General features: G+C 40.8%; 1 protein-coding gene across 1 annotated transcript; it reads left to right on the forward strand.

The window, feature by feature from the left end:
- Positions 1–244: 244 nt before the first annotated feature.
- Positions 245–10,660, forward strand: LOC118420676 (RNA polymerase II-associated factor 1 homolog). Its single transcript, XM_035827573.1, has 12 exons — positions 245–354; positions 957–1,058; positions 1,695–1,743; positions 2,007–2,063; positions 2,186–2,257; positions 2,850–2,953; positions 3,674–3,790; positions 4,439–4,564; positions 5,062–5,170; positions 5,587–5,680; positions 10,012–10,059; positions 10,180–10,660. Exons 1-12 carry the CDS (start codon positions 245–247, stop codon positions 10,395–10,397), a joined length of 1,206 nt encoding a protein of 401 aa, XP_035683466.1. The 3' UTR covers positions 10,398–10,660.
- Positions 10,661–13,020: the final 2,360 nt, after the last annotated feature.

The raw sequence follows: 13,020 nt of genomic DNA on the forward strand, positions 1-13,020 counted from the left end.
AGTTCGTATGGTTCAAAGGGGTCTGTTTGACTTGTGTAAGGGCAATGTGAATGAAGCATTTTCATCTGTCCCAATGCAGGAATGTCATAGTTATATGAGATATATGGGACATATTGCAAAGTGGTCTCTCTAGTGTTCCTAAGATTCAAATTTAAGATAGTCAAATCAGTCACCAACCCTGCTCACAACACATAGCTCTATCATGTTCATGCTGTCTGTAAGGGCTGAATATTCATGTACAAATATGATATGTCTGAATGAGGCAAGACTTTTGTCCTTCTCCACAGCTTACCTGGATCCGTTAGATGAGAAGCTGCTAGAGGAGGACATGTCAACCCCACAGGACTCCAAGAGGTAAAGCAATAAACAAACAAATAGTTTGTTTATTTATTTTTTTATTGGACTTCCCATATAGAAATGGTGGGGAGACAAAACAGGTGAAATGCGACCTCTGCAGGTTGTCTCCCCAAAACAAAGTACACATTCAAGTAAATGATAAGAATCACAAATGGTATATACAGTGATAATCGGAAACAAACTATAACATTATATACAAAGTGCACAATGAATGAATACAAAATGAAACGATTAACGTGCTCTTGTTGGGAAGCACGTCAAACAGGAGCAGAACAATGTCCAGGTACATGGGGTGTCTGTATCATAGAGCAGTGTGAAACGGTTGTGTAGGTGTTTTAACAACTGTCGTTTGAAGGTGGTTATATGTGAGGACTGAGAGACACAGCGGCCCATGGCTCTCAGGTTTCCATCTAGCCCATTCCAAATACTAATCAGTCTTGGGATGTAGTTGTTTGTAACTGGTCCAAATGCATGTGTGCAATGTCATGTCCTTGCTTCACTTTCATCAGTCTGTACAACTACTAGTGATATTTATTGGCAGCTGCTGTTTGTTGTTGTTGTGCACTCATAACAATGTTACACTTTACTTCGATTCCCAGATCCAGACATCACGCCAAGAACGTGTCGTGGTTGAGAAGAACAGAGTACATCTCCACAGAGTATAACAGGTTCACACCCAGCAGTGAAAAGGCAGAAACAAAGTAAGTCTCCTAACTTTTTTGATGTGATTGTTGTTTTAGCCATATTCTGCTCATGTTGAGCGCTACCAGGGTTCTCCCCAGACTTTTTTTAGTATAGTGGAGGATGGCAGAAATAACCCGGACCAATGTGCTGCGCTTTCACGAAAATGGGTTCATTTTGCAATGACAGAGGATGTCAAATACTACAAGTATAATATATCTAATATATAGTGATTCCTTTATTGTGAAGTGCAAAATGACTATTGTTTTGATCATAGCCCATTCACAAGTTTTTGCAGACAATACTCACTGGAAAAGTGATGCCACTTGGCACAAAAATCTGTGGATTTTCATTAATTTTAGCAAAACTAAGCAAGAAAATAGGGAAGAAACACACTAAGTTTCAAAAGTTGGGAGCTGGGCCAAGAGTATAGTGGAGGGCCTCGGTTATTCCATCCTCTGGGGAGGACTCTGGCTACAAATCTTGTCCCCAAAGCTGTATACTGCATTTGTTGCATCAGTGTTTTGTTCATGTATCTTAAAACAAAGTGACAAGGTAGTTTGGATTCATGGTATGTGAGTATTTCATCACATTTGATAAATGTGTTATGCTTAATCAGCATAATCAGTATGCTGATGCTGCTCACTATTTTTCAGGATTGGACATAGTATCAAGAAACAGTTCAAAGAGGAGGACATATACAAGGTAAGAAACACTTCTTGAATGCATTTCAGCTGGTGCTGATGTGGGCCTGCCACTCTCTTCTGTCCAGTGCTCGTTTCCTCACTCCTTCACAGATGTAACCCAACTCCTCTAATTCCTGGATACCTAACATAGGAAATCTTCCAGTTATTTTTATTGCTCATGAGTAGGTATAAAACACACTAGCTCTTAATCTTATATACCGCTTTTGCATGGTAATTTTTATTGTGTCACATGTAACCATGCTTATTGTTTTCCCTATGTAGGATAGGGAGAGTCAGATCGCAGCCATTGAAAAGACATTTGAAGATGTCAAGACTCCAGTAAGTGTCAAAGGGTTTGGTCTTTGATTGAATTTTTTTTAAATCTAAATTCTGTTTTTTTTTGGATTTGGCCTCTTGAATAACAATGGAGCCACTACATATTCTTGACTTGTCTTCCCCAGATCACACATCATTACAGCAAGGGAGACAGGGTGCAGCCACTGGAGGTGCTGGAGTTCTTCCCTGACTTTGAAGTAAGTTTTATGTACCAGTCCTGTGGAATAATAATTTGGATGCGTAATTGTGCTTCCATGCTTTTCTCCTGTCAGAAAATATATTTCTCTCTTTAATATCTTGCTTTTATACTGACTGCTTTTATTAATCTTAGATGTGAAAGAATGAGACAGTGAAGCACATAATCCCCGGGAGTTCAGCTGATTTCAAACAAGACACATGCAAAATATAAAACATGTCATCATCATCAAACATGTACATGTACTGTATACATGTGTAGTAAATACAAAATGTCTATCCAAGTAACAGTAGTCTCATTCTCTGTAAATGTTTGCCATGTGTTTACTGAGGTGAGGTGAGGTTTACTGTCACATTGAATGTATATACATGTACCTCCAGGCTCCACATCTATATTTAGACCCTGCGTACATGCTCTTGAAATTAGGTTAAGTCAAGTTGTATTGTTTTGTCTACTGGAATGTTGCTGGTTCAAAGTTGGTAAGGTTGATAATGCATACCTTCTGTAGATAGACTCCAATATCAGCAATGCTGCCTGAGAGTCTGTGCAATGTATTTGTCACATTTTGTAATGAATAAATCCCTCCTGTGCAGAATTGGGCCTTCCCGTGCGCTCAGGTGATATTCGACACCGACCCGGCTCCCAGGGGAAAGTCTGTGCCTGCTGCAGTGGAGGAGATGTCACAAGCCATGATCAGGTGGGTTGGCATGGTAACATGATCAGGTGGGTTGGCATGGTAACATGATTAGGTGGGTCGGCATGGTAACATGATCGGGTGGTTTGGCATGGCAACAAGCCATGATCAGGTGGGTTGGCATGGTAACATGATCAGGTGGGTTGGCATGGTAACAAGCTCTGTGTTGGCATGGTAACAAGCCCTGGATGTCATGAGGCATGCTCATTCTCTGTGACCACCATATTGTAGATCCTACGAGGGAGCAAAATTGGGACTTCTGATTAGTTAACGTCATCGTATCTGGCTATGTATATGATATTGTTGATTGGTGTTTTCTAACAGATATCAATAAAAGTTCTTACATGATATCTGAGAAAATTCTTGCATGTTTCAACAATACAGTGATAGATTGATTGACTATGTGGAAGCTCTGAAACTGTTATTTTGTGGGAAAATAAAATCACGATGTACAGTATGGGCATAATGAATTTGGTTTGGGAGTAAAGGAAAACCTTATGTAATTACCTTTACCTTTGTATCCATGTATGTAGAAGACCAGCATAACTCGAGAACGCCTGGATGGATTGTGGGTATGTGGGTACAGACCTGGAAACGATTAGATTTTTGGCCCCCTAGTGGCCTGTTACGGTACTGTAGCCACATGTAGTAAACACATACTAACTGTTCCCCCTGCAGAGGTATGGTTATATAATATAACACATACTAACTGTCCCCCTGCAGAGGTATGGTTGATGAGGAGGGAGACCAGTTTGTGGGATATTTCCTGCCTGTGGAGGAGACTGTGACAAAGAGGAAGAGAGAGGAGGAGTCAGAAGTGGACTATATGCCAGAGGAAGAGTGAGTCACTTTGTAATAGTAATCAATGAGTCTAAAGCTGCTTTTGTCTTTCACAGTGTGCTAGCCAGCCTGAATTTTTGTTTCTGTCCCCTGGATTGTGAACGGAAATCCCGTCGAGTGCCAGAAGCCTCCATGCAAAGGTCCTAGGGGGGTCCAGGAAACTTTTAAAATCTAAGACCCTCCAAAACGCTATTTTCTGCATTTTGAGGGGAAAATTTTGCTGGTAGAGTAGACTCCGCTTGGTTCAAGGGCATCTGTCCTGAATTTCTGGAGATCTTTGATAAATTCTATTTGTTTAATATCTTTACATGCTGATTTTTGTCCGTCACAGAGGTCGGAATGGGCAAAAATTTTTTCTGGCCCCAGCTGCAAAATTCTATCAAAAGATGGAAGGACGCATGCTGGCTAGAACCTGTTCTTTCAACTTCCTTTATGGTTACAGTGTATACATATTGTAGGAAAAGATTGTTTAATCATCATAGCAGTTGTAATCTTTTACAGTTAAGGCATTATTGCATCCCACTTGACAAACTTGCTTAAATGGTTAAAGTGACTTTCCTTAGATGCATGATTTTTTGTTTTTGTTTGTTAGAATCTTATATTAGTAACTCGAATGTTATGTGTGATATCCTTTTATTTCCTTATAAGGTATGACTACATGATGGCTCGTGAGTACAACTGGAATGTGAAGAACAAGTCCAGCAGAGGCTACGAGGAGAACTACTTTGTGGTGTTCAAGGACGATGGCGTCTACTACAACGAGCTGGAGACAAGGTAAAGCTTGTAACTGGTTGAAAAAATTAAGATTCTGAAGAAATTACTGAGATTTCCTTAACTAGTACGAGTTTATCTCTAGATAATGGAGGATTGAACGTAACTCCACCGGTTCAGTAAGACTTTGTGCCCCTATCATTAGTGTTGATGGTAACATTTCTGATGAATCATCTCATTCAATCAATCTCGTTTGTTTTGTCTCTGTTTTCCTCAGCATGGCTAGCCCTTTGTAATACAGTAGAAGCAGTTTAATTGCACACGCGATTTGCCAGCGTAGTTCGTGCAATTATCAGGATGGTGCAACAAAGCTAAGTTATCCAGCTTGACTGCACCACCATGGAATTTTGGGATTCCGTGCAATTAACAGAAATGTGTGGTTATCCGTTGTGCAATTACCTGGCTTTTACTGTGGCCACAGGCTAGTCAGGCAGCCCTGGCTGTGTGCGCTGAACAGCCAAACCAAGAAATGAATAAATGAATCCTTTCTGTTTGTCCAGAGTGCGTCTGAGTAAGCGGAGAGCGAAGGGCGGGCAGGGCATCCAGTCCAGAACCTCCCGGCTGGTCGTCAAGCACAGGGACTTCCTGGAGAAAGAGAGCGCAGCTCAGGTGAGACTGTCACTGCAGCGCATCTAGACATGATGTTAGGAATACGTCGATGAAAGTTAGACATCCGGGTAATAAGATAAACGCCAAAAAACTCAAGCAACTGGATATGATTTTGGAAACTTTCAGACGTTTCAGATGGCATCCACCATCTTGCATCAGTGACACTGAAGTGAACTGGGAGAAACTGGTCTTAATCCAAACAACAGGAGCTAATTGACTCATTTGCATCAACCTTGTCTTAGCTAGCTTTGCCTTACCTGTTGGACATCCAAAATTGTCTTCAGCTCTTTTGTATTCATAGTTAAGGTATAAAAGATGTTAGGAATGTTTTACCCATTTAATCATAGAAATCACCCAGAGAGTAGAGATAAACAGCAAAACGGCCTGTAACACCTGTTTTAATGTGTTTTCCCCAGCAAAATCGGCTGATGATGTTGGAGCCTCCAGTGGTGGAAGAAGAGGAGGAAGAGGAGGAGGAAGAGGCTGGCATCAACGGGGACAATGAACTAGGTAAGGTCATGGGTTATGGGTCATGGGTCATGCTTTATTTAGGCCACACCAAATTTTTTTGCTGCTTCTCGGATTTTTTTCAGAAAAAAATTGGACTGGCAGATAGAGAAAAAAATTGATTTTTTCAAAAGGTCTGGGGTGAAATACGCCAAAAATAGTTACTCAAGCAACTGGATATGGTTTTGAAACGGTCAGACGTTTCGGAAAGAATCCCCTTTCCTTCGTCAGTGACACTGAAGTGATCTGCAAGAAACAGGTCTTTTATACTCTAACTATGAATTAAGACAATTTCAGATGTCCAATAGGAAAGGTTGTAAGACAATTCAGACTGAAGACAATTTGGATTCCAAAGAAAACAAAGCTAAGCCAAAGTCAAGCTGAAGACAATTTGGATTTCAAAGGATATCAAGGCTAAGACACAGTTAATGCAAATGAGTCAATTAGCTCCTGTTGTTTTAGTTACATGGTGAAGCTATATGGCTTAATGGCTATATGGCTTAAATAAAAAAGGACAGCCTGAGGAGTTTGATTTCACGTTTTATACATACTTTCTTTGATTTGTTATTAATGTTCTGAATAAAAGGAATTGTTTTTAGACTGAAATTATGTGTATCTGGCTCTAAATGGTAATATTTACAGGTTTGTGATAGCAAAACATTAATTTTTCTCAGGACTGTATTTTTTTTTCTTAAGTGAAAAAAAAATGGACAGACGAATCCAAGAAGAAGCAAATAAAATTGGTATTGCCTTATTGTGGCTTTAGGATAAAGTAACCAGAAGAAAGTGCAAACTACCTAGAAGATACCAGTGCAGACTGATAGATATAGCATGCTGTAGGCAGTTCCATCATCGTTGGTACTTACTCTCTGATATTTCATCATGCTAGTGGTGAATGTTCTGAGGATGTGGCTGATATATTAAGAGATTTGTGGATTACAGGAACCACTTCAAGTCAAGGATATAGCTTTACACTGTATTGATGTTTCCACGGATATATTCCAATTCAGGCCATGTTTCCTTCATGCCAGGTTTCTAGCCAGCATCCGTATACTCTTATCTGATGGGTTGTTTCAGGATAGAATAGAACTTTATTGCACGACAGTTGTACACGGTGCAATGTATGGCAAGAGCTATTACACAAAGCACAAAATAGAGGTATAGGATAAAACTTAACATCCTAGTTAACATAACAATAAGGGCTGACATAAGGGCTAGAAGGAATACCAAAACTGATTTCATTAGTTTCGGTATTCCTTCTAGCAAAGTATTGAGTAATGCAAAATTATCGCTACAAAATACCCAAGTACCCTTTCCTGCTGGTATAATGTGTTTCACACAGACAATGCAGATATGATATGTACCTATGTACAGTACATGTATGTCTGTAGCATGTAAATACTAGGTAGGAAGGGGTCAGCAATGTAAAACATACCGATACAGACTTGATTATTTGCAAGGAGTTCTGCTATCTTTATTAACAGTGTGTTACTGTTAGCTTGTTTTACCCACGAAAGTGAGTAGGATTGGATGGAAGTTATGCTGGACTGTCTGATCACTCCAGGTTTTCTGTGGTGCCTTTTTTGTATCCGTAGCATCAGGGAGATGGAAATGGTGGTACTTAAAAGATTCCAAAGCCATCTCCAAAATCCCTCGTGGGAAAAGTAAGGCACATCTGTGCGTGTATCATGTTCGTCCTGGCAGCTTCAGCTCCATTCCCTTAATCTCACCAGCAATTTGTGTACATCAAACAGGAGTTCACGTCTGTCCCCATCTTGGTTGTTTCTGGGTGATTCTGCATCCTGTACAGGGGAAGGCTCCCATCCTTCTTGCCTTGGGGAAATCTGGTTCTTGGATTAGGTGAACTGGTGCACTCAGCTTAAAAAATTGGGTGCAACAAAACGTTTTTGGGTGCACCACATAAGATAAAGTAGAATGTCAGAAAAAAACTACATTCTGTAATTACAAAACTTATTATATAATAATTACAAGCTATTAAATTCTTAAAGAAGTTCCATGACAGACATTTTTATCATCTTTTAAATACTTAGATGCCAGGAATATGATGTATAGACTAGTAGTATACTTTGATATCTTAACATACGTAAACCTAAGAAAATATTTGGGTGCACCCTGTGCACCCACAGAAAAAAAATGGGTGCACAGCTTCAATTTTGGGTGCACCTGGGTGCACATGCACCCAGTATTTCGAGCCCTGTGTATATACTAGTACTGTTGTATTTTATGTTGGAGTCTCCCGGCCCCCCGGGAGGCATTGAAAAACGCCAGTAGGCGATGCATACTTTCCTGGTTAAATGAATAAACTGAACTGAAATTTTCATTCTCATCCCATGAAATTGGCTACACAATTTGTCACTGAACATGCCAGATCCAATACGGACCATATGCATGGCAAGCAGTTCTCCAGGCAAGTTCATTACCAACTGGCACTATGCTATTGGACAGGAGGAGATCATCTTTAGCCTGCTATACAAGCCTTTATCGGCCAGGATGGAAGCAGTACCAGGGCTCGAAATTCATTTTGGGGATTAGGTGCACTGGTGCACCCAGCTTAAAGAATTGGGTGCACCAAAAATATTTTGGGTGCACCACATAAAACAAAGTAGAATGTTTAAAAAAAACTAATTACAAAACTTAATTAAAAGCTATTTAATTCTTCTTGGTGTCAAGAATATGACATCTTTACATACATAAACCTAAGAAAATATTTGGGTGCACCCATTGGGTGCACAGCTCCAATTTTGGGTGCACCAGGGTGCACATGCACCCAATATTTCGAGCCCTGAGTACTGATGGCATTTGAGTAGCTATTCATACCTCTTACTATTGATGGAGAAGCAGGAAGCCATTTCTTGTGTAGTCAGTCATAAGGTCTTTAATGCAGAAAATCTCTCGAGAGCTACAGTAAGAAGTTCTCTCATAATCATATGGCAGACTTTCTTTTGAGACAATTTTGTACTTGTTGGAAGTCAAGATGAACGGAGGGAGGGGGCTCTTCTTGAAGCTTACCGGTACAAACTTTAGAAAGATTCCAGCTCAAATAGAAAGACCCAATACATGTATACATACCCTTGGTGCTGTCATTTCTATCATACTACTTTGGATTAGTTGACCAGAGAGGTGCTTTTGAGTATCACTGAAAAAGTAGCGATAACCTTCAGTGTTTACTATGGGAGTTTCTGCAAAGTAAGATTTCCACCGTGAGACTGCTGAGTTGTGATAGCCTTCATGTGAAACCTCTCCGATAAGAAGCCAATACTCCGAAAGCTTTATTGCAACGGTGGGTGGTTAATAGGCACATAAAGTTCCATTGGATTTGTGGTAGTGGCATGTAGAGCCTTACAAAACCCATCAGTCAGGAGCCCCTCTTACAGATCCATCCCAACTTGTCACCAGCTCATCATTCAGCGGATTATACCCCTGGCTATTACAGCAGTCTTGAGCTGGCACGATGCTTCTTACACTGACCTAGCTATTACAGCAGTCTTGAGCTGGCATCGTGCTTCTTACACTGAAAGTAACATTCCTCAAGGTGAAGAAGTGCTATCTGATGTTGGCTTTATTCTCCTCACATCTCTTTTGAGCTGTATTGGGCCACGGGGAGGTTTAAGCATTACGTTCCTTTTCTTCATGCCAGAATGGAGGCTCCCCTTGGCTTTTGGAGTTGTCACACCTGTATTCACAGTGATTTGTCAGGGATGGTCGGTAGTTACTTTGCTAATCCCGCGACATGGCGGTGATGAATCAGCTGCACTTCCCCAGCAAGGTTGGGAAGAACACAGGGCTCGAAATACCACCTGCATATACAGGTTAGTGCAGGTGAAATTGGAGCTGTGCAGGTATTTTTGGTGTCTACCTGCACCTAACCTGCACTGGTCCATGTACAGCGGCAGACCATGAATTATCAGATGACAAATGGCTGCACCTGGAGCCCTGCGCAAGAACTTATCCCCTGTAAAAGGATCACTGTGTATCAAAATGAATCACCCTGAGGCCAAGGTACATGTAGGGAGACTGCCTCCAAGTTGATGTTACTTGTGTAGTATGCCCTTAAAATGTCCAACCCCTTGCTACCCCTCTCATTTGCAGATCAGTTTTGATAAAAAATATTAATGTTTTGTCGTTAGTTTCCTTAAAATCTACCTGTAGCATGCATGTTTTAATAGTACTGTAACAGTTCCATTGAAAGGCCATAAGGAAGCTGAAATATTAAATCCTGTTTGCTTTCTATTAAATCATGTTGGCCAACAGGGCTTACCAGTATAAATAAAGGTGAACTGAACTTAACTGAACCTGGTTCCCTCCTGATGCAGGTGTTGATGTGGAGAGTGGAGACGAGCGGAGCGGGAGTGAGAAGGAAGATGAAATGTTACATCCTGTTTGTTTGTGTTTGTTTATTGTTTGTTTATTTGCCTGGTTCCCTCCTGATGCAGGTGGTGACCTGGAGAGTGGAGACGAGCGGAGCGGGAGCGAGAAGGAAGATGACAGTGATCGTGAAGAGAAGTCCGGCAGTGAGGCTGAGGGTGATGACAGGATGGAGGAGGGAAGCGACAAGGAGGGCAGCGATGCAGGGAGCGGGAGCGAGAGCGAGGCTGAAGATGAGAATAAGGATGAAGAAGAGATCTTTGGGAGCGTCAGTGGAAGTGGCAGTGAGAGTGAAGATGGTCAAAAGAGCGACTCTGGGGAGGATAGTGACTAACTTATACAAGAAATCTGGACTGAATACAATCAATCATCATCAAACATTCTGTATCTATTTGGTATACTCCAATCCATCTTCAGTCATAAGGGGCAAGACAAAAAGGTTTTAGCTAACCTGCCTTTGCACTTTGGAAATTAGGACTATAGTCAGGCTCTGTCAAATTGGATTTTGAATCTTAAAAGCAAGCAGTTTTCAATTGTTTGCACCATTGCTCATTGTGTAAGTTAGGCTAAATATTGCAAGTTTGATAAGTAAAGTACCTGGTAGTAGGCTGGTACCTAGTTTGGTCATAGGTTGCAGAAAAAAAGAGAAATGAAATGGTGGACAGTCTTTCATTCTGTAGGCAGGACAAAAATGGTTCTCAAATCTTGCTGGACTCTTGGTTGATTTAGGTGACATTACTTACGTCTGCAACCAGTCTCTTTAGTTGTTTGTGAAATCATGGTAGACAATGGTACTGCGCTGCAAATAGCTAACTGGTAACAGCTAGTTTCACCAGAATAGACCATCACTCTTCCTTACATGGATGGCAGGTGAAGAAAAATTAATTCAAAGTTCAAACATCCCACAATTCTTTGCACTTTCGCAGAAGTTTCCATGTGCATGTATGGTACAAGCTCTCCATCCGTCAATGTGTTTATATTTGCTGTATGTAAAAAACAGTGTAGCTGCAGAATTCATGGATTTTTGAAATCATGTAGAGCATAAACTGTGTAAGTTGCAACATTATCAGAAATTCTAGATTGCTGGGACATTTTACCTTTCTCAGTACAGTCAAACCTGTATATAGCGGCCACTCAAGGTACTGGAGAAATGTGGCCACTCTAGACATTTGGCCACTATAGAGAAAATGTTGAAAATGTTGATCAATTGACCGAGCAATGAGCTACACATGATTTTAGTACCTTCTGATCTTTTTCACCAAATAAAATAGGAAAAATCCAAGTGACCGACAAAAAGTGTCTAGGTGGTCGCTATGCAAAGGTGGCCGCTAATACAGGTTTGACTGTACTTGCCATTTTCTGCCTTGTCCAATGTCCGTGCTGACGATTTATTACAGGTAAATTGAGAGCTACAATAACTGTTGCTGTGTAATGTATCTCATCTATCATAGTTGTCAGGCTGGAAAGCCTTCCAATAGTGATTAATGAGATTCTGTGCGCCGTTACCACAGACAAAAGCATAACGTGTGGCCTCCGAGCTGTACGTAGTTAAACCTCGTCATATTTCTTTCCTTCGAGGTGTGAGCTGATCCTGAGGACGGCCTCATTATTGCTGTAATAAAAATATGTCCACGTCTCAAGAGCGATAATGGTAGTTCACCTTTATTCGCATGGTAACCTATATCCGTTGTTTTTCAGAACAAGGTATTAGGGATATCTAGTTGATGGAGGTTCGATTCAAATTGCAATATTACATTAATTCCAATCTGAAATAGCCGTCTGTCGGCCTGATATCCCTAAATACTCCGATTGTCTATACAACGGATAAAGGGTACCCCACGGATAAAGGTGAACTAGCGTTAGATATCTTGCTTCTGTGACTAACATTTTGTATGAAATATAGGAGACCTCAATGGAATAAAGGATTATATTATTATTCTATGTCATGTGTGGAGTACAACTGCTGTTGGAAGTGTAGAAATATGATCATGGTCAGTTTCAGCTTGTGATCCTTGCATCTGAATCCCACATCTATTCTGAGGCAAAGGCCGATTGGGAACATCCTTGAACAGACAGTGCATCTGCAGCATTTAATATTAATGAAGTACAGGGTTGGACAAGTCCACTAGCCGTATTGTCCAGGGCAAGTGAAACTGCCAATCGGACAAGTGCATGCCCAACCTCACTTGCTCGATTGTAAGATTTTTCCATGACTGTGACACCCCACCCCCCGCTACAGTTGCATGTGCTGACGTTTTTGTTGTTATTTTCCCCCAGTTCACCACCAATTATTGCCACCAAAGAAGAAACAAACTATGACATGCTGCTAAAATACCCCCATAGTTATCTGGTTTTCTGTAATCATGTTTGTAAACAACCTATATCCCAACAAACAAGTGCTTTAAAAAAGCTGGCATTTTGCCAAGCTTTGCGTGTGTACACGTTTTTTTTCTAGTTATTGGAATGTGCTGAAACTATTGTTTATATTAAATGGATGTAAAAAGGAAACAAGAACAATTTAAAATCACCCTCCCCTGGACTCGATCCCGGACCGTAGCTCTGCAAATCAGGCTGACGTCAGAGGTATTTGTGTAGTGACCCCTGAACCCGGAAGTCACTTCTCTGCATCATAGCGCACTTTTCAGAAAATGATATCTCAGCAATCGTTTACCCCTGCTTTAACATTTTTACATTGTCACGGTCTCCATAGTACATACTACAAATCTGGTAAGTTAGAAGGTCCAGTTCTTTTTCGATAATACAGGGCGATCAATGAAAAATCGTGGCAATTTCCATTTTCGCACTGGAAATCCTACTAATGATAGGGTTTCCAGTCGAAATTGTTTTGTACCCAGGGGAATCAGAACATTTGTGTTCCCTAATAGAGGGTGTTGATTTATGAAAAATAAAAGTTACAAAACAAAAATCGGACCTTCCGTTCCAGAGATATGGCCCTT

Source organism: Branchiostoma floridae, chromosome 1, assembly GCF_000003815.2.
Source record: "Branchiostoma floridae strain S238N-H82 chromosome 1, Bfl_VNyyK, whole genome shotgun sequence".
NCBI classification, from domain to species: Eukaryota; Metazoa; Chordata; class Leptocardii; order Amphioxiformes; family Branchiostomatidae; genus Branchiostoma; species Branchiostoma floridae.

Bases quoted from the DNA above. Each gene is read 5' to 3' on its own strand.
- LOC118420676 (XM_035827573.1), top strand. From the start codon at position 245: ATGATATGTCTGAATGAGGCAAGACTTTTGTCCTTCTCCACAGCTTAC. The intron at 5,171-5,586 runs GTGAGACTGTCA...TGTTTTCCCCAG, and splicing joins AGAAAGAGAGCGCAGCTCAG to CAAAATCGGCTGATGATGTT. The intron at 5,681-10,011 runs GTAAGGTCATGG...CTCCTGATGCAG, and splicing joins CAACGGGGACAATGAACTAG to GTGTTGATGTGGAGAGTGGA.